Here is a 23,121-nt window from a genome sequence, read left to right as displayed (position 1 = left end):
TACTATATTATGATCAAGCACAACATTAATGTAAGCACTTTCAAAATTATAATTCTAAAAACAACCACAACTCAGACTCTACACATCATTATATTAAACTATTAACTTCTTCCCTTCAAAACAGACAGCTATTAATTTGTACCTTAGTAATCTCATTTTAAAGTTTCAGACATTAATATGGCTTTTGAAAAGTCATCAAATTTATATATAACTGAAATGACTGTTATGAATGAAGAAAATTATAAATATGTAGTATGAATATAACATATTATTCCATTTTTAGGGGGAAAATTGTTAAAATAAAACATGTTAACTAGCAAAAATTAGTTTACATAGTTTCTTTTCTTCATATCATTTGATTCTGACTCCATGCAACCAACCAACAAGAATTTTTTCTTTTTTTTTTTTTTGGAGATGAAGTCTCACTCCCTCACCTAGGCTGGAATGCAGTGGTACAATCTTGGCTCTGCCTCCCAGACCCAAATGATCCTCCCACCTCAGTCTTCTGAGTAGCTGGAACTACAGGTGGGTGCCCCCATGACAGGTTATATTTGGTACTTTTTCATAAAGACAGGGTTTCACCATGTTACCCAGGCTGGTCTCAAACTCCTGGACTCAAGTGACCTGCCGGCCTCAGCCTCCCAAAGTGCTGGGATTATAGTCATGAGCCACCACGCGTGACCAAGTTTTGCAGTAATTTTAGATTGACGGAAAATGTGAAAGACAGTGTGAAGAGTGTATTATACCCTTTACTCACTTTCCCCTATTAGTAATATTTTATAACATCATGGTACATTTACCAAAATGAATAAACCAATATTTGTATATTACTACTAACTAAAGCCCAAGCATTATTCATATTTCATCAGTTTTTCCATTAATGTTCATTTTCTCTTCCAGGATTCCATTCAGGACACCATATTACATGTAATTATTATCTCTCCCCAATCTCTGTGGTCTGTGACAATTCTCAGTCTTCCCTTCTTTTCCATGATCTTGACAGTTTTGAGGACTATGTGGCAGGTATTTTACAGAATGACCCTCAATTTGGGTTCATCTAATGTTTCTCCTTATGGTTAGATTAGGGTTATGATTTCTGGAAAGAATATCACTGAGATCAACTGCCATTCTCAACAGATCATGGCAAGGGAAACATGATTATCAACAGGACATCACCAATGATGCTAACCTTCATTACTTGATTAAGGTACTATATTCCAGGCTCCTCCACTATAAAGTTACTGTTTTTCCCTCTCCATAATCTATTCTTTGGAGGTGACTATGTTTGGCCTGCCCTCAAGGAAAGAGGAGGAATTATGCTCTACCTCCTATAGCAAAAAACATCTAAATATATTATAGTAATTATTCTGTATGGAAGATTGATCTCTCTTCATTCATTTACACAATTATTCAATAACATTTATATCAGCATGGACTTGTGGACACTTATTGTATACTTTAGGTTATAATCCAATACTACATTATTTATTTTGCTCCTCATATTGTTCCAGCCATGACTACTGTAAGCTCTTTCAGATACCTCCTGTGTCCTTTTGACATGCTCTTATCCTTTTGCTTTTTGTGTACTTCCTTACTTTCTACAATTAAAAGATGCTTCATCCTCATTTTGTATCTTTCCTGTATCAGCCCTAGAATCAGTCTGTCAACAAGCATTTAATATCTTTTAGGTTCATATTGTAGGATGAGGCAAAAGTTCTCACTATCTGTCATCAAAGAGTCATTTCTAAAATCACACAAAAAACTTCAGACTTCAAATTTACTCATTTCCAAACAGACGTGAAATCACTTTTGTCTAATCAAGAAATAAAGGTTAGGTTTTTAGCTTCTTCATTCTAACTTAAGTTCTTGAAGACAAAAGCTCTTACAATATGTTTTGAAGCAAACCAGTCCCTTTCCTACAAAAGAAGTATCTCAGAAATAACACTTTATTTCTGTCTCTCACAGAAATATAACAAATCCTTCTGTATAGAACATCATCAAAATATGCTAGAGAAAAAAAGTATTTTTGTGTACCTCCAGTCACTAACCTCTCTCTGTAGAACACAAAAACAAGCCATCAAAAGCTTCATTAAAAGAATCACTGTTTAGCACTCTTTGAAAACTCTTATATCAAATTCAACTCACATAAAAATACACTATCCTCGATATAAAAAATGTTTGTAAACTCTAGTAAGACGAAAATGTCACATATACTGGCCTTAAAAAGGGACATATGCTGACAATTCTTCTCATTAGTAAAGTTCTTACCACCTTATGAATCTTTTCAAAATAAAGATAGAACGGTTTTAATATCAAAAATTGACTTGCAGTGGCTAGAATATTCTCACTTTACTTCTTCCAGTGAATTGAGGTTCTGGGGCAAAATGAGATTTCTTTACTTCACAGTCATCTACAAGTCAAAACTTACAAATGTTTTTAATCAGACATAGAAACTGTTCATACATGAGCACATGTTGCTTCTAATAGCTCTTTTCTGTACCTATCAGCTTAGTCCATAAAATGCAGCCTTAACATCTATATATCATTTTAAAGATTTCAGAGCACTTCATATACATTATTTCATTTGATCATCACAATCCTGTGAAACAGTAACAAGTACTATCATCATCACTGACTTTCAGACAAGAAAATGAACTCAGGTAAAATGGCTTGTCTAAAGTCATAGCTTAGTAGTAGATGGGATTAATAAAATAAACATATCTCTCAAAACAGAACTCAGTGCTCTTTCAAAATCACATACCGATTCTATATGCTATAATATTCTAGCTCCCCTTTTTTCCCATTATATAGAATAAACAGTTATGAATACTAAAATGTGCTTTGGCTTTGCTCAAAACATTCCTTTGAATGATAAAATGAACAACTAAGTAAAAAGACGTTTCTCAATTTTTCCTGTCAACTAGAGAACCTGAAATAGATTTTTTTATTTCCTTAGCATTGATAAGACATATAGAAAAGAACTGTCAGAAATTTTTTTTCTGCTTTGTAAAAGAAAAGCAATACTGTAAAGTTGTGTTTTACCCTGAGACTGGGTTCCAAAGGTAGACTATACAAAAATCGAGTATGATGAAAGATTTCCATTGAAAATTTCTTTGATCACCTATAAAATATAATAGATTTGAATCCATATAACCTAAATATGCATCAGATGTGACATGACTGTTTTTTTTTTTAAAGCATGGCTCTAGTGATTAAGGTGATCCAGTAACTAGAATTCTAAACCTCAACTAAGCATATAAAACAACTATATAAAAATACCATTTCATGCCCAAAAGGAAGTAGGGACTCATACACATATACTTGTACAATAATGTTCATAGGAGCATTATTCACAATAGCCAAAAGGTGGAAGTATCCCAAGTGTACATAAATGGGTGAATGGTATGATGGCTAATTTTATGTGAGAATGAGAAATAAGGTAACCAGATATTTGATTAAATATTATTCTGGGTGTGACTGTAAGGATGTTTCTGGATGGGATTAACATTTGAATGGGTAGACTTAGTAAAGCAGATTCCTTCCCCAATTTGTGTAGGCCTCATGCAACTGGATCAAAGTGTATATAGAGCAACAATGCTGAGTAAAGAAGTCACTCTCTCTGCCAATATCTTCAAGCTGGGAAATCAGTCTTCTGCCTTCAGATTTAGACTGAAACTCACACCATCAGTTTTCCTGACTTGAACTTTACTATCAGCTCTCCTGGGTCTCCAGCTTGCTGATTACAGAACTTGAGTCTTCTCAGACTCCATAACAGTGTGAGTCAATTCTTTGTAATAAATCTTTCCTTGAAGAAAGACATTCTTACACAAAACTGATGTACCTTGAAGATATTATGCAAAGTGAAATAAGATGACACAGAAGGACAAATATTATATGACTGCACATTTATGAGATTGCTAAAGTCGTCAAACTTATAGAGACAGAAAATAGAATGGTGGTTGCTAAGGGCTGGGCAGAGAGAGGAATAGGGAGTTATTGTTTAATAGGTATAGGGTTTCAGTTTTGCAAGGTGCAAAGAGTTCAGGAGATGGATGGTGGTGATGACTGTACAACAATGTGAATGCTTTATGCTACTGAATTATATATTTAACAGCAGTTAAAATGATAAGATTTACATTATGTCTATTTCACCACCATAAAGAAAGTACCATTTGGCATCTTTATTTTTAAAAACTGTATTAGCTAAATGAGTATTTAAAACACTACCAAAATTCTACTTCTCACTAAAATAGAATAAGAGGAACCAAATTATTTTCACTTTCCTTTAACAACTGGAAAGCAGGAAGACACATGTAAAAGAACAGTTTTCAGAGGTTGGACAACAGGTAGCCAGAACTGAGAGAAAAAAAATTAATGACATAAACCCCTTGATGCCCTAGCTTACTGCGTGGAGACAGTTTAAGGCCCAGCAGGAAGGAAGAACCCAAACAAAGAATAAAGATCCTGCTGAGGTGATGAGACAGAGATCAGAATTTGAATAATCCAAGGTGGCTGGATTTGGAAGCAGAGAATGACAGCAGAGGAAACTGCTTAGAAAGAGAGACTACTGGGCAGAATTTCAGACAGATTCATTCATGTCTTTTACTATTTATCCATGCATACAGGAGGAAAAAAAATTACACAAGGACAGAAAAAGCAGTAGGCTGAACAATTCCTGAAGTACACACAAGGCTGCAAATACGTTTGCCCATCAGTCAGAACAGAAAGACCTTATAATAAATGAATCATCAGATAAAGTTCTTAGTAGGATATTATCTTAGTAGAAGGCTGAATTAGTCCTAAAGAAAGGAGATTCTAAAACTGCCATATCAAAGACTAAAAAACAAGCCTCAAAGAAAAAAAAAAGATACAAATAATATAAATACCTGTCAGAACAAAGCCCAACATTCTTTAAAAGAAAAACAAAAAGCAGCCAGGTGCAGTCCCTCATGCCTGGAATTCCAGCACTTTGGGAGGCCAAGGCAGGCAGACTGCCTGAGCTCAAGAGTTCACGACCAGCCTGGGCAACACTGTCAAACCCCGTCTCTACTAATATATAAAAAAAATTAGCCGGGCGTGGCAGCATGCGTCTGAAGTCCCAGCTACTTGGGAGACTGAGGCAGGAGACTTTCTTGAAGCCGAGAGGTGGATGTTGCAGTGAGGCAAGATCATGCCACTGCACTGCAGCCTAGGCAACAGAGCGAGATTCCATCTCAAAAAGAAAGAACACCAAAAAGCAAAGCAAAACAAAAATTAAGCACCAACTTATTCTCTAAAGGAACAGAGCAAAATCCAGCACCCAATAATGTATAATTTACAATATCTGGCATCTACGAAAAACTTTAAGGCCTGTAAAAAGGTGAAAATTATGATCCATAAGCATGAAGAAAATCAATCAATAAACCAAGAAATGATACGGGAATTAGCAGAAAAGACATCTATTTCAATGTGACCCATATGTAAAAAAAAAAAAAAAGTTTAATCATTAATATATCAAAGTGAGAATTGGAAGAACTTTAAGTTTCTATATATGAAAAAAATTCTATCTGAAATTAAAAATAGACTGTTAAATATTCACAGCAAATATAATTATAGAAGATGAGATCAATGAACTTTGAAATCTAACAGCAGAATTATCCAAAATGAAGCAGAGAAAAATAATAGTTTAAAAATGAAGAAAATCACTGACCAATGTAACAATGTCAAATTGTCTAATATAGTAGGTTCCAAGATGAAATCAATGTTGGGAAGTAACATAGTTCGGATGTTTGTCCCCTCCACATCTCATGTTGAAATGTGACCTCCAATGTTGGAGGTAGCCCTAGTGGCAGGTGTTTGGGTGATGGGGGCAGATCCCTCATAAATAGCCTGTAATCCCAGCTACCCAGGAGGCTAAGGCAGGAGAATCACTTGAACCCAGAAGGCAGAGGTTGCAGTGAGCCAAGATTGCATCACTGCACTCCAGCCTGGGTGACAGAGTGAGGCCCCATCTCAAAAATTAAAAAAATAAATAGAAAATAAAATCTGAGAAGCAGGCAGAGAAAAAAAGAAACAAAGATAACAGAAGACTTTTTAGCAGCTATGCAAATAAGGAGACAATGGTGCAACATATTTCAACAAAACAAAAAATAGTTCACCAACCTGAAATTCTATGCCAACCAAAAGAATCTCAAATGGAAGAAATAAAGATTTTTTTTCAGATACAGAAAAGCTGAAAGAATCTACTGCCAAAAAGCCTACACAACACAAAATGATAAGAAAGTTCTTTGGGCTGAGGCAAATGATACTAGACAGAAATATGTAACCACATAAAGAAATAATATGTACTTCAAAAGAAAATTATATGACTAAATAAAATCATTTATTTCTCATTGTTAAATCTCTTTAATAGGTAACAGTAAAACAGAGGATATCACTACAGACCCTGCAGCAATTAAAAGAACAAGAAGGGAATAATAGCAACAACCCTATACACATATATTATATAAATTATATTAAATGGTATGAGGCCTTAAAAAATACAAACTACTAAAACTTACCCTATATAAAATAAACAATATAAATAGTCTTATGACTATTAAAGAAAATAAATTTGTAATTAAAATTTCACAAACAAATTTTTCAGGACAAGAAAGTTTCACTGGACAAAATATTTTAAAATATTAGTACCAATTCTACATAATATATTCCAGTAAATAAAACAGAAGTGAATATTTCCTAAATCATGTTAGAAGATCAGGATTACCCTGATAACAATTCTAGACAAAGACAGTACAAAAAAAGAACACTACAGTTCAATATATCTAATGAACCTGTATACAAAAATCGTTAACAAAATATTAACAATTCAAAACCAGCAATATATAAAAACAAATATACATCAGAACTAAATAGGGCTTATGACAGAATGCTTCACTATTCAAAACCTCAACATGTAATCCACTATTTCAACAGCCTATAGAAGAAAAAAAATACATGACCCTATCAATTGATGCCAAAAAAAAAAAAGCATTTGACAAAATTCAACACTCACTCATGATTAAAACCTCCCAGCAAGCATTGAGTAAAAGGGACTTTTTAACTTAACAAAGAGCAGTTACCAAAAAACTTACAACTAACATAATACTTAATAGTGAAAGACAATCTTTTTCCCCCAAGGTTGAAAACAAGAAAGAATATCCATCCTCACTATCCTTGTTCAACATAGTACTGAAAATCCTAGCCAACAGGCCACAAAGAGAAATGAAAGGCACACAGATTGGATAGAAACATTATCGAATTTGCAAATGGCATGACCGTCTACAAAGAAGATCCTGAGGAATCCACAAAAAAATGTAAAACAAAGAAACAAGTTCAGGAAGATCACAGTATATAATATCAACATATAAAACTGAACTGTGTTTTCATAAAACATCAATAAACATGTGAAACTGAAATTACAAATATAACACCATTTATAATCATCCCAAAATATTAAAATACTTATATATAAATCAAATAACACACATATAGGACTTACATGCTGAAAATTACAAAGTGCTAATGAAAGAAATTAAGAAAGGTTTAAATAGATATATCAGGTGCATGGATTAGAAGACTCAATACAGTAGATACCAATTCTCCCCAAATTTATCTAAAAGTTTAAATGAAATCCCTATCAAAAAAACAGTAAAATTTTTGTAGATACAGACAAGTATGTTCTAAAATGTATACATAAAGGCAAATGACCTAGAATAGCTAAACAATTTTCTGAAAGAATAAAGGAGGCGGACTCACTCTGTTCAATGTCAACTTACTATACAGTTACTGTAATTTAGAAAGTTGGCCGGGCACAGTAGCTCACACCTATAATCCCAGCACTCTGGGAGGCCGAGGCTGGTGGATCACAAGGTCAAGAGATCAAGACCATCCTGGTCAACATGGTGAAACCCCATCTCTACTAAAAATACAAAAATTAGGGCCGGGCGCGGTGGCTCAAGCCTGTAATCCCAGCACTTTGGGATGCCGAGGCGGGTGGATCACGAGGTCAAGAGATCGAGACCATCCTGGTCAACATGGTGAAATCCCATCTCTACTAAAAATACAAAAAACTAGCTGGGCATGGTGGCGCGTGCCTATAATCCCAGCTACTCAGGAGGCTGAGGCAGGAGAATTGCCTGAACCCAGGAGGCAGAGGAACGGTGAGCCAAGATCGCGCCATTGCACTCAAGCCTGGGTAACAAGGGCAAAACTCCATCTCAAAAAAAAAAAAAAATACAAAAATTAGCCGGGCATAGTGGCGCACACCTGTTGTCCCAGCTACTCAGGAGGCTGAGGCAGGAGAATTGCCTGAACCTAGGAGGCAGAGGTTGCGGTGAGCCGAGATCAAGCCATTGCACTCCAGCCTGGGTAACAAGAGTAAAACTCCGTCTCAAAAAACAAAAAAACAGAAAAAGAAAGTATGATATTAGTAAACACATAGATCTGGGAAACAAAGAACTCAAAATAACTGCCCAAATATGCTCAATTCATGGTTGACATGTGTGAAAAAACAATTCAAAGAAGAAAAGACAGTCTTCTTCACAAATGTTGTTAGTATAAGAGGACATCAAAATGACAAAAACGAACCTCAACCTGTATCTCACACCATACACGACATTTAATTCAAAATGAGGGGGAGGAGTTTTAACATGGCTGCCTAGAGGTATTTGGTACTCATCTCATCTACAAAGAGGAGCCAAAATGCAAGTAGGTAATCACACTTGAAACAGATCATCAAAGAGAGAATACTCTAGTTTAACAGAAAAGTGACAGGAAACACCCAAAGCAAGGAAGAAAAGGGAAAGGAGGCAGCCTGCTTAGCTGAGAGCAGCTGGGAGCCTGGAGAGGCTCCCCACTGTGGGAAAAGGATAAGTGAAAGGCCAGCTGGAAGACCAGCCACCTAAATTACCACCACAGACTCCTGTAATCCTAGCCATCCAAGAGTTCCTCAAACTCCATGGGCCTTGAGAATAAAGTAGGAAGATTACTGAATACTGTGCAATGCCAGGGTTCTAGAGAAGGAGCTATGCTGAGCTACAAACAACTCCTGAGTCCCAAGCAGCTACAGTAATGTGTCATTTTGACAGCCCAGCTTCTACAGAACTGGCTTCTGTCCCCTGGGGCCAACAGTCTCCACATCTCCACACACTAGACCCCCCAATGACGTCACCTGCCTACAGCAACTGCTGCATCTGGCTAATGCCACGTGGGCAAAAATGCAAGCCATTAGCAGCAACCCCATTGCCCCAAACAGCAAAGCCATGGCACATTTCCCCAAGTCCTGAGGATACATTTCCCTACCCATGGCAGCCCCACAGCAGGCTGCTGCCACTGAGGCGAAAGCACGAGCGAAGCATGCAATCACAATAATTTATCTATGGCTAGAGCCAATAAAAGCAACTTCACCCTCTCTAGTATAGGGCTGTCGTGCAGCCACTGCGGCCCCTATTTGAGCATTCCACTGTAGAACCTAGAAATAACTCCACCCCTGCCTACCAGAGTCAAGGTCTACATGTACCACAGGTGAAGGAAGAGGACAGGTCCACCTGGCCTGGCACACTCCCTAGCAAAAGCCTAAGCATGCCATCCAGGGGCCAGGGGATTTCTAAGCACTAGTCCATCACCGCTGTCACCTAAGCACTCCTCCTGGAAGGCTCAGAATGGACCCATCCAACTGCTGCTATGAACACAGTGGTGAGCTTCACACATGTCACCTGTAGGCCTGGGTACTGCCCTGCCTAGCCTGTCATAGCTACCACCAACACAATCATGAACTACTTGGAACTCTAAGGTTAGTCTTACCACTGCTACTAACATAGCCCATACCATACCCACTGTTCAGAGTCCCGAGAACCCATCCACTGGCCTGACCCACTGGTGCCACTATAGGCACACAAATAAGCCACCTAGACTACCCAACACCAATGCCAGCATACACCTCCCTGGAACCTAAAGATAGACACACTGTGCCTGCGCTACCAACACTACAGTCCAAGGAACAGCCTACCTGGTATCCCTGTCCCCAGCCTCCACTAACAACTGTACTCTAAGCCACTGATACCACTAATGTGGTTTACAGCTGAAGAAATCATACAGAGATAACATGACTGCACACATTCAGAATCAAAGCCAAAGTATCCTAATCAACCAACACCATAGATACATTTTAAGAAAAAAATCATCCATTATGATAGCAAATTCAAATAATTGGAACAACTGATTGTCACACAAGATACCCAGATATCAGTGTAAAGATAGAAGAAACATTAAAAAAAAATGACATTTCAAAGAAGCACAATAACTCTCCAGCAACAGAATCCAATCAAAGACAAATTTAGAAATTGCCAGAAAAAGAATTTAAAGTATTCATTTTAAAGAAGCTCAGTAAGATACAAGGAAATACAAAAAAGCAATAAAAAGAAATCAGAAAAACAATTCAGGATATGAATGAGAAATTTACCAAAAAGATCTATAAAAAAAGAACCAATCAGAAATCTTGGAACTGAAGATGTCACTGAATGAAAGACAAAAATGCATTCAAAAGCTTCAATAATAAGCTAGATGGAGCAGAACAATGAATTTCAGAACACAAAGACAGGTCTTTTGAAATAGCCCAATCAGACAAAAATAAAGGAAAACAATAAGCAAGGGCTATGCGACATATGGAACACCATAAAGCTATAAAATACTTGAATTTGTGGTGTCTGAGAAGGCAAAGAGAAAACAAAAAGGTTAGAAACCCTATTTAATGAATTAATAACACTTTCTACATCTAGAAAGAGATTTAGTCATCCAGATACAGAAATCCCCAAATAAATGTAAAAATATCTTCTCTACCACATATCAGAGTCAAACTGTCAGAAGTCAAAGAAAGAACTCCAAAACAGCACAAGGACAATATCCAGTCACTTAGAAGGTAACTTCTATCAAACTAATAGCACATTTCTCAACAGAATTTTATAAGCCAAGGCAAAATGGGATAATATATTCAAAGTGCTGAAAGAGAAAATTGCCAGCCAAGGACGCTATACCTAAAAAAGTTTTCCTTCATAAGTGAAGAAGAAATGAAGTCTTTCAGAATTAATCATAGTTTAGTAATAATGATGATAATAGCTTACAGGCACTCTGAGCATGGTGCTGTCCTCAGCAGGGTGCTGTCCTGCTAGTATTTTGTGTGTAATATAGCATCTTGTAGTTTGAAATAGCACCAGAGGGAGCTGGTGCTCTCAGAGCTTTCCATTCTTTCTCATATGTATTTTCCATCTTTTTATTTTATGTTGTTTGCCCAAAAAAAAAAAGCAAAAAAAACAAAAATTTACACAGGTTTATAGCTGTGCAAAGGATTGGCACCCCAACCTCTGTGTTGTTCAGGGCCAATTGTACTTACAAACTTTTTGGAATGTACTACATATTGTGAGCCAATAAAAATGTTCATGTAGGCTGGGCATGGTGGCTATTCCCTGTAATCCTAAGGTGGGAGAATTGCTTGAGGCCAAGAGTTCAGGACCAGCCAGGGCAATATAATGAGGCTTCACCTCTACCAAAAACTCCCAACCAACCAAGCATAACTGGACATGGTGGTACACATCACCAGGCTGAGGGAGGAGGATCCCTTGAGCCCAGGAGTTTGAGGCTGCAGTGAGCTGTGGTTGTGTCACTGCACTCCAGTCTAGGTGACAAAGTGAGACCCTGTCTTTTTATTTTATTTTATTTTATTTTTTATCTTATTTATTTATTTATATATTTTTTCTTTTTTTAAAATTAAAAAAAAAAAGAAATGAAGTCTTTCGCAGACAAGCAAAAACAGAGAATTAATTACCACCAGACCAGATATAAGAAAACTGCTTAAGGGAGTCCTAAACCTGGAAGCAAAGGGAAGATATCTATCTTTGGTAAAAGCACCAAAGTATAAAACTCACTGTTAGAGGAAACACACAAATTAGGAAAAGAAAGAATTCAAATGTTACCACTATAGAAAACAACCAAAACATAATGATAAATAATAAGAGAAAAAGAAAAAAATTAAAAAAGCTATTAATGCAGTAAGAACCAATAAATAAAATGATAGAAATAAGCCCTCATATATCAATAATAACCTTAAATACGAATGAATTAAACTTTCAATAAAAGACATAGACTTGGTCACGCCTGGGGCTCACGCCTGTAATCCCAGCACTTTGGGAAGCCAAAGCGGGTGGATCACGAGGTCAGGAATTCGAGACCATCCTGGCCAACATGGTGAAACTCCATCTCTATTAAAAATAAAAAATAGCTGGGTGTGGCAGCACACACCTGTAGTCTCAGATACTTGGTAGGCTGAGGCAGGAGAATTGCTTGAACCCAGGAGGCGGAGATTGCAGTGAGCCAAGATGGCACCACTGCACTACAGCCGGGGCGACCGTGGAAGAAAAAAAAAAGACAAAGACTTGCTGAATGGATCTTAAAACATGGCCCAACTATTTGCTGACTACAAAACACAACTTACCTGTGAAGACACATATAAACTGAAAGTAAAGGGATGGAGAAAGACATTCTGGCTGGGCACAGTGGCTCGCACCTGTAATCTCAGCACTCTGCAGGCCCGAGGCAGGCAGATCACTTGAACTCAGGAGTTTGTGACCAGGCTGGCCAACATGGTGAAACCCCATCTCTACAAAAAATACACAAATTAGTCAGGCATGGTGCACGAGCCTGTAGTCTCAGCTACTCAGGAAGCTGAGGTGAAAGGACCGCTCAAGCCCAGGAGGTGGATTTTGCAGTGAGCTGTGATTCTGCCACTGCACTCCAGCCTGAGTGATACAGTGAGACTCTATCTCCAAAGAAAGAAAAAAAGAAAGACATTCCATGCAAACGATAACTAAAAGTAAGCAGGAGTAGCTATACTTATATCAGCTAAAGCAGAATTTAAGTCAAAACAGTTTTAAAAAAAGACAAAGAAGGTCATTATATAATGATAAAAGAATCAATTCAGCAAGAGAATATAACAATTCTAAACAAATATACACTCAACACTGAATTATCCAGACATATAAAGCAAATATTAGATCTAAAGGGAAAGATAGATTCCAATAAAATAATAGTTGGGGACTTTAACACTCCACTCTCAGCATTAGACAGATCATCTAGCCAGAATATTACCAAAGGAAGATTTAAACTATACATGACATCAAATGGACCAAACAGACGTTTATAGAACATTTCATCTAAGAGCTGCAGAGTACACACTTTCTTTTTATCAGCACATGAAACATTTTCCAGTATAGACCATATGTTAGGTCACAAGACAATACTCAACAAATTTTGACCAAAAAAAAAAAAAAGTTGTATCATGTATGAAATCAATAAAGAGAAGAACTTGAGAAAATGTACAAATACGTGGAAACTAAAGCTAAGCTTCTGAATGAGCGCTGAGTTAAGGAAGAAATTATGAAAAAATAAAGAACTATCTTAAAGCAAATTAAAATCAAATACAACATACCAAAACCTATGCAAAACAGAAAAAGCAAGGCTAAAAGGAAATGATACAGTGATAAATGACTGCATCAAAAAAGTAGAATGACTTCAAATATTCTAAGGATGCATCTCAATGAACAAAAGAACAAACCAAATTCCAAATTAGAAGGAATAAAAAGAGCAGAATTACATGAAATACAGGTTAAAAAAATCCACAAAATAAAAGGTAATTTTTTTGAAAAGATAAACAAATTGATAAACAGCTGGCCAGACTAAGCACACACATACACACACACAAACCCAGAAGACAGATAAAATCAGTAATGATTGCTGGGCGTGGTAGCTCACGCCTGTAATCCCAACACTTTGGGAGGGCAAAACGGGTGGATCACTGCGGAGGTTGCAATGAGCCAAGATCGCATCACTGCACTCTGGCCTGGAAAACAAAGTGAGACTCCATCTCAAAATATACATATATATGTGCATATGTGTGTGTGTGTGTGTCTATGTTAGTGATATATAGATGTGTAATTATATATATATATGTTAGTAATAATAAAGGAATCATTAAAACTACTGCAGTAATACAAAGGATCATAACAGACTATCATGAACCACTGTACAAGCTGGAAAACTTAGAGGAAGTAAATAAATTCCTGGACAAATACAATCTACCAAGATTGAATCAGAAAGAAATAAAAAAAACTGAATAGACCAGTTGTGAGTAATGAGAACAAATAGTAATAAAAAGTCTCCCAAAAAAGAAAAGTCCAGGACCATATGTTTTACTACTGAACTCTACCAAACGTTCAAAGAAAAACTAACACAATTTATTCTCAAACTATTCCCAAAAAAATGAAGAGGAGGGAATTCTCTCTAACTCATTTTACAAGGCTAGAATTACCTTGATATCAAAATCAGACAAGATTGCAACAAAAAAAGAAAACTTAGGACCAATATTCCTGACAAACATGGATGCAAAATTCCTCAACAAAACATTCAACAGCATATCAAAAAGATAATACATCATAATGAAGTAGGACTTACCTAGAAATGCAAGGATAGTTCAACACATGCAAATCAATCAGTGTAATACAGCACATCAATGGAACGAAAAACAAAAACCATATTATCATCTCAGTAGATGCAGTAAAAGCATTTGATAAAATTCAACAACCCTGCCTGATAAAACACTCAACAAACTAGGCATTGCAAAAACATACCTCAACGTGATAAAGGACATACGTGACAAACTCACAACAAACCTCACAGTGAACAGAGAAAAGTTGAAAGCTTTTCCTCTAAAAACTGGAACAAGACAAGGACACCCACTTTCATCACTCCTATTCAGCATAGTACAGAATGTCCTTTTCAGAAAAATCAGTCAAGAGAACAAAATAAAAACACATCCAAATTGGAAAATAAGGCAAACTGTCTCTTTGCAGATGATGTAATCTTGTATCTAGAAAAACCTAAAGACTCCACCAAAAAACTTGTAGATCTTATAAATTCAATAGAGTTACAGTATATAAAGTAAACATAGAAAAATCAGTAGTGTTTCTATATTCCAACAATACACGAGCTGAGAAAGTAATCAAAAAGGCAAACTCATTTACAACAGCTATAAGAAAAATACCTAGGAATAAATTAAACCGAAGAGGTGAAAGACCTCTACAAAGAAAAGTATAAAGCATTAATAAAACAAACTGAAGAGGACACAAACAAATGAAAAGACATTCCACGCTCACAGATTGGAAGAATTAAATGACCACACTGCCCAAAGCAAATCTACAGATTCGATGCAATCCCTATTAAAATACCAATGACATTCCTCACAAAAAGAGAAAAGAAAAAAAAACAACTACTAAATTCATATGGAAACAAAAAAGAGCTCAAATAGCCAAAGCAATGTGAGCAAAAAGAACAAAGCTGGACGTATCATGCTAAAAACAAAAGATATATAAGGCCAGGTTGGGTGGCTCATGCCTGTAATCCCAGCAGTTTGGGAGGCCGAGGTCGGGGGATCATTTGGGGTCAGGAGTTCAAGACCAAACCAGCATGGCCAACATCGTGAAATCCCATCTCTACTAAAAATGCAAAAAAAAAAAAAAAAAATTAGCTGAGTGTGGTGGTGGGTGCCTGTAATCTCAGCTACTCAGGAGGCTGAGGCTGGAGAATCGCTTGTACCCAGGAAGCAGAGGTTGCAGTGAGCCAAGATCGAGTCATTGTACTCCAGCATGGGAAACAATAGTGAAACTCCATCTCAAAATAAATGAATAAATGAATGAATTACATATAGACTAATGGAACAGAATAGAGAATAGAGAACCCAGAAATAAATCCACATATTTACAATCAACTGATTTTCAACAAAGGCACCAAGAATATACATGGGGAAAGAACACCCTCTTCAATAAATAATTCTGGAAAAACTAAATATCTATACACAGGAGAATAAAACTGGAGCCCCAATACTCATCATCTACCAAAATCAACTCAAGATAGATTAAAGACTTAAATGTAAGACGTGAAATGACAAAGCTACTACAATCAAACATAGGGGAAACACTTTAGGACACTGGTCTAGGCAAAGATTTTTATGGTTAAAGCCTTTTGAGAAAACAAAAACAAAAAACAGACAAATGGGACTACATTAAACTAAACAGCTCTTGCATAGCAAAGAAAACAATCAACAGAATGAAGAGACAAACTATTTAATGTGAGAAAATATTTATAAACTATTTATCCCACAAAGTACTAATAATCCAGAATACACATGGAAATCAAACAATTCAACGTAAAAAAAAAAAGCCCATTAAAAAGTGGGCAAAGGACATAAACATTTCTAAAAAGAAGGCATACAAATGGCCAAATTTAAAAGTGCTCAATTTCACTAATCTTCAGGGAAATGCAAATTAAAACCACAATTAGATATCCTCTCACTCGGGTTAGAATGGCTATTAGTAAAATGACAAAAAAATAACAGAAGCTGATGAGGCTGTAGGGAAAATGGAATTCTTATACACTGTTGCTAAGAATGCAAATTTGTACAACCTACATAGAAAACAGTATGGACATTTCTCAAAATACTACAAATGGAACTACCATACAAGACAGTATTTGTACTACTGGGAATTTATTCACAGAAAAGGAATCAATATATCTAAAGAGTAATTGTATTGCATGTTTGTTGCAGCATTATCCATAATAGCAAAGATAAGGAATCAACCTAAGTGTCTATCAATGGATGAATGGATAAAGAAAATATAATATACACAATGAAATATTTGACCATAAGAAAATGTGGTATGCATATAGAATACATAAGAAAGAATAAAATGATGTCATTTGTAGAAACATGGATGGAACTGGAAGTTACTGCATTAAGTGAAATAAGTTAGGTACACACTTGTGCATGTTCTCACAGTGCATGTTCTCACTCATGTAAGAGCTAAAAAAGTTGATCTCATGGAGACAGAGAGTAGAATGATAGCTATCAGAGAAGTGTGTGGTGCACAGGAGGAAACAATAAAGAGAGTTTAATGGCTAGAAACATATAGTTAGAGAGAAGGTATAAGTTCTAATGATCAATAGTATGTAGGGTGATTAGGGTTAATAACAAAGTATTATATATTTCAAGACAGCTAAAAGAGAGGAGTTAAAAGTTCCCAACACATAGAAATCATGAACACTTCGGGAAATGGATAATTAAAATATCCTAACCTGATCATTACACACTCTATGCATATAACATAATATCACACATATCCCATAAATATGTACAAGCATGTATCAATAAAACAAAAAGAGAACGAAAATACAATCCAAAGACTGGGAATGTTTACTAATCATATATCTTAAAAAGAAGTTGTATTCAGAATATATGAAGAGCTTTTAAAACTCAACATTAAGAACACACAAAAAAGAGCAAAATTCTAGACTTTACCAAGAAAGATGAATATATGGCATATAATTCACCATTGGGAAAATGTGAATTAAAGCCACACAGAAACACAAACCTGTGACAATGAAAAAAAAAGTTAATAAACCTGTCAATATTAATTGTTGATACAGATGCCAAACTAAGAGAACTCTCATACATTATTGGTAGTAATGAAAAATAATACAGGTACTTTGAAAAGTGATTTTCTAGTTCTTACGAAGTTAGAGTAGACATACCATCATACCATATTACCCAGCAGTCCTCCTCCTAGGTATCAACCCAGGACAAATGAAAAAAAAATATCCACATAAAAACTTGTTGATGAATGTTTTTAAAGACTATTCATAATCAGCCAACCCTGGAAACAACACAAATGTCTAACATTTGGCAAATGAGTAAGTAAAATATAGTTTATTAATTCAATAGAATAAAATTCAGCAATGAAACAGAACCTATTAATATATGTTTAAAAATTAACTGAAAATATGCCGGGTGCGGTGGCTCACGCCTGTAATCCCAGCACTTTGGGAGGCCGAGGTGGGTGGATCACGAGGTCAAGAGATTGAGACCATCCTGGTCAACATGGTGAAACGCTGTCTAATACAAAAAATTAGCTGGGCATGGTGGCGCGTGTCTGTAATCCCAGCTACTCCGGAGGCTGAGGCAGGAGAATTGCCTGAACCCAGGAGGCGGAGGTTGCGGTGAGCCGAGATCGCGCCATTGCACTCCAGCCTGGGTAACAAGAGTGAAACTCCGTCTCAAAAAAAAAAAATTAACTGAAAATATATCATTAATTTAATGGTGAAACAAAACTTTTGGAAGAATGCATAGGAGAAAACCTTCATAAACTGTGGCTAGGAAAAAGAGTTCACTGACGTGACACTAAAAGCGCAGTTTATAAAAGAAAAAAATTGATGAACAGGACTTCGTCAGACTTAAAAACATTTGCCCTGTGAAAAATCTGTTAAGAGGATGAAAGACAAGCTATAGACTGGGAGAAAATACACACAAAGAATATATCCAATAGAGACTTGTATCTAAAAAATATAAAGAACTATCAAAGCTCAATAGTTTTTAAAAATCCATTTAGAAAATGGAGAAAATATATGAATAGGTATTTTACCAGAGGCAAGGTATAGATGGCAAATAAGCACATGAAAAGATGTATGGTCAACAACACTAGTGAGATATATTTTGTATCTAATAAAACGGCTAAAACTAAAACAGTAATAACACCAAATGCTGAGGAGGATGTAGAGAAAGTGGTTCTTTCATACATGCCTGGTGGGAATGTAAAATGGTACAGCTGCACTGGAAAATAGTTTAGTACTACCTTATAAAGTTAAAAATGCACTTACCATATGACCCAGCAATCACATTCTTGGGCATTTAACCTAGAGATATGAAAACTTATGTTTGCATAAAAACTTATACATGAATATGCACATTAAATTTATTTCTAATAATCAAAAGCTGTAATCAACCCAAATGTCCTACAGCATGGTCAATGGTTAAACAAAATGGCCTATCTAGAAAATGGAGTATCAGCAATAAACATAAATGAACTATTGATATTTACAAAAACTTGGATGGATCTCAAGAGCATTATGCTTATTGAAGAAAGCCAATCTCAAAAAATTACATACTTTATGATTCCATTTCTTTAACATCTACAAAATGACAAAACTAAAGGGATGGAGAACAGATTTGTGATTGCCAGGAGACAGAAATGAAGTTGGCGGCTAGGGACATGCCTACAAATGGATAGCAAAAGGGACTTGCTAGTGGTAGAACACTTCTCTATCTTGATCGTTTGTGGTCATGGTTGCACAAGACCATAGTATCAAATTGTACAGAACTACAAACACATACACACACATACACTCACACATACACTACTGCATATAAAACTAATAAAAATTCAATAATGACTGTGTTTTAGTTAACAGTACTGTACCAATATCAATATCTTGGTTTTGATGTACTATTAGCCATATAAAATATTACCATTATCACAAATAATGATCATAACTCAACATAAATGTCCAGAATAATTTTTAATAAAGGCATTATGGCAAAATGCAGGCATTTTTGAACAGGCCTGGGGTTAGAGGGCAGTGGTAAATAAAAACTAAGAGAACTAGATACAGAACATATTTTCAGAAATCCAGGTAAAAAGGGTCAACAAATCAATAAGAGGCAGTAGATAAACTAAAACCCTATAGAACTGGAAAAGGGAAAAGGTAATATTTTTTTTAAATGCAAGAATTCAGGCCGGGCACAGTGGCTCACGCCTGTAATCCTGGAACTTTGGGCGGTCGAGGCAGGCGGATCACAAGGTCGAGTTTGAGAACAGCCTGTCCAATATGGTGAAACCCCATCTCTTTAAAAAAAAAAAATTTAAAAGAAATGCAAGAATTCTTTATAAGCATATCTTCACTGCCATCTCCAAAGAGATGACATAACTGTCTGGTGCATAGTGTGCCTTCCTTTAATGATAACAGTCATCACCATCTTCATTATCACCATTATTACAGCAAACTAATTCAAACTACTTTCTTCCAGAATGCACTGCTTTGACTCTGATCATCTAGAGTTTTACCTGACATTTTTCTTACCACTAATATAATTTTATGAGATTTTTCTACCATTTATGCCTTATCTGAAGCACTTTTCAATTAGTGAAAAGTTAAATTACCTCCAAGTATGCATCTTGCCATGTAACTCTGAAATCCTCTAATGAATAGGTGAGAGTGATCATTATTACTCTCACCTATTCATTCACTGTATTATGTATCATAGCCCAGTTTTGAATCAACTCAAGAATAAAACTGTCTTCCTATTAAAAGGATGAGGTTTAGAACAAATCAGTTTGCTAAGTTGTTCTAAAATATACTTTACTATGCATTTGCCATTTTATTTTCTGATATTTTCAGTTTACTCCTCCATTAACACTTACAATACCATTTGTACCCAGCATTATTATTCTTGTAGTACAGATGAAGAGAAAGATTCAGAGAAGTTAAGCAACTTGCCCATGGTAAGAGGGAAAACCTTGAGCTTGAATCCATATAGTTACAAGATTCAGAAAAGTTAAGCAACTTAATCATGCTAAGAAGGAAAACCTTGAATTTAAATCCAGATAGTTCTATCTCTAGAACCTATCTACTCTTTTAACATCACTGTGTTAACACTAAAATTCAGAGAGTCAATCTGAACTCATATACTGCTTGCAGGAGTATAAACTTGGGAGATCAAATTTTCACATTAAGGCTGAACATGCACAAAGTCTGTCTAGGTGGAAACCCAGCATGTGTATTTAGATGGAAACCGTGACACATATTCCTTGCCCTCACTCCTAAATCATCCATTATTCTGAGTGTACTGGTTCATTCCCAGCAGCACACAAACGTGCTAAAACCTTCTATAGGGTTGTTTACTGCTGTCTCTAATGCCTCTTTCCATTCTCTACTGAAAGTTCTCCAGTCAGGCTTTCATTTCTATTTATTTAAACAGCTCTTTGTGAAGGTCACCAATGACCTCCACATCATCAATGCAAAAGTAAATTCTCAGTTCTCATCTAATCTGACCCATCACCAGCATATGACTTTAACTAATTACTGCCATTTAATTTTTTCATTTGGCATTCAGGATCTCTCTTGTTCCTGATTCTCAACCTATTTTACTAAAAATTACTTTTTAACCTCCTTTGCTACTTTCTCCTCAGCTTCCTGACCCCAAAGGTCTCAGTGCCCAGGGCTCAATCTTCAGATCTCTTTTCTAGCAACATTGACACCTCAAGTGATTTCAATTAGGACTAAATATTATCTCTATGAAAATGAATCTGCAAAATTTATCTCTAACCCAAACTCTCTCCCAAACTCAAAATCTTCACTCTGATGTTTAAGTAGCACTTCAATTTAATATGTTTAAAACCTAATTTTTGCTTTCCACCACCACCAAACATTTCCGGCACTTTCTAAATCTAATTAATGGCACCCATCTTGGGTCTCTTCAGCCAAAAACCTTCAGAGTTACCTGAGTTTTCCTCTAACATCCCATGTCCAATAAATCAGCAAAGCATGTCATCCCCTCCTTAAAAACATATCCAGAATCTGTCACAGAATGTGTCCATTCTTCATCATCCCCTTGCTATCAACCTAATCTAAGCCATCACTATCTCACATTTGTAAGAAGACTTGGTCTAGAAAACCTAAAGAAAGCAATCCCCTTAGTCATTTTCCATTTTTGTAGGTTGGGGTTAGTTATACCATTCTCTCAATAGATAATTACCTCTAAAAGCAGGAACAAGGTGACACAAATCAAGCAAAGAAAGAGGTTGCTTTATCCTGTATCTGCTTCAGGCATTCATGATAAAATTAAAAAGAAGGTCATATAAGGGATTCTTGAGGCATCTTTATTATCCAGCACAGCCTGAAACATCAGAGGACAGCCAGGGACTCAGAAGAGCAGCCATAGTCATGATTGTATGGTACATATTCTGCTAGGGCATCTGTTACAAAGCACATCTGGAAACCCTTGAAGGTCAGACAGACTCTACAATGAAACAAGTCAATGTCACCTTTTTTATCTGGTATAGTTAGTGCCATGGTTGGCATATTTGTCCTCTCTAAAATCTATTTTGAAATTTAGGTACTGCCATAACAGCACTGAGAGGTGAGGACCTTCACGAGATGATTGGGCCATGGGCTTTGGTCTCTTAGGTGAGAGTACTGCAATTATACAGGGCAAGTTTGGCCCCTTTTGTTTCTTGGCCCATACTCCACAGCATGACACAACAAGCAGGCCTTCGCCAGATGCTAGCACCTTGATATTGAACTTCCTGGCCTCCAGAACTGTAATTTCTATTCATTTAAAATTACACAGTCTGTGGTATTCCTACTCCAGCATGAAATGGACTAAGACAGTTGGTATCTCAACATTAAGAAACCCATGAGGTTTTTCTACCATTAAAATAACTGTGAAAACTTGAACAAGTTACTTAGATAATTTGATTTTGCGCAAGCCACTACACAGATTGAAATATATGATAATGAAGAAAACTTGAGCAGGGTGTGGTGGCTCACAACTATAATCCCAGCATTTGAGAAGCCAAGGTGGGCAGACCACTTGAGCCTAGCAGTTCAAGATCAGCAGGTGAAACACAGGAAGACCCCATCTTTACAAAAATTAGCTGGGCATGGTGGCACACACCTGTAATCCCAACGAGTTGGGAGGCTTGAGTGAGAGGACCGCTTGAGCCCCAGAGGTCGAGGCTGCAGTGAGCCAAGATCACACCACTGCACTCCAGCCCAGGCAACAGAGTAAGACTGTCAAAAAAGAAAAGAAAGAGGGAGGGAAGGAGGGAGGGAGGGAGGAAAAGAGAGAGAGAGAGAGACAGAGAGAAAAGAGAGCAAGCAAGCTAGCTCACAATTCAACAACAGAAGTCAAATTACTTTAGATAGCAGATTTCTTTTTTAATTCTAGGATTCAAAATTCCCCAGCAATGTCTAAGGCAGATTCCTTCTGAAATGTTAAATGGAAGGCCTCTCATTCAAATATCAGTAATGCCAATGCCACAAAGACAAAACACAGAAACAGACAGATCATTATCCTAATCCGGTATGATATTTCAACCAGCAAGCATAAGGTAAGGGCACTAGCCTTGATTCAAAAAATGTATTAGTTTTATTATTAAATGTATG

The 23,121-nt window shown here is 36.3% G+C and overlaps 1 protein-coding gene across 37 annotated transcripts in view; it reads right to left on the bottom strand.

Annotated features, from left to right (window-relative positions):
* Positions 1-23,121, bottom strand: part of ARB2A (ARB2 cotranscriptional regulator A) — a 513,783-nt gene that overhangs the window by 449,885 nt on the left and 40,777 nt on the right. For 10 of the 37 annotated variants that reach the window (XM_035291197.3, XM_035291202.3, XM_054252600.2 and 7 more), the window contains one exon: positions 12,506-12,670. The exons of 8 other annotated variants lie outside the window; for them this stretch is intronic. In XM_035291197.3, coding sequence (XP_035147088.1) covers positions 12,506-12,670 — 165 coding nt within the window. Of the gene's footprint in view, positions 1-12,505; positions 12,671-18,774; positions 18,811-21,709; positions 21,851-22,630; positions 22,747-23,121 lie in introns of all 37 variants that reach the window. 19 more of the 37 variants (XM_078365177.1, XM_035291205.3, XM_078365186.1 and 16 more) reach the window with 13 other exon arrangements.

Source organism: Callithrix jacchus, chromosome 2 (assembly GCF_049354715.1).
Source record: "Callithrix jacchus isolate 240 chromosome 2, calJac240_pri, whole genome shotgun sequence".
Taxonomy (NCBI): Eukaryota; Metazoa; Chordata; class Mammalia; order Primates; family Cebidae; genus Callithrix; species Callithrix jacchus.
Note: the sequence above shows the minus strand (reverse complement) of the source record. Positions and strands in the feature narration are given on the sequence as shown.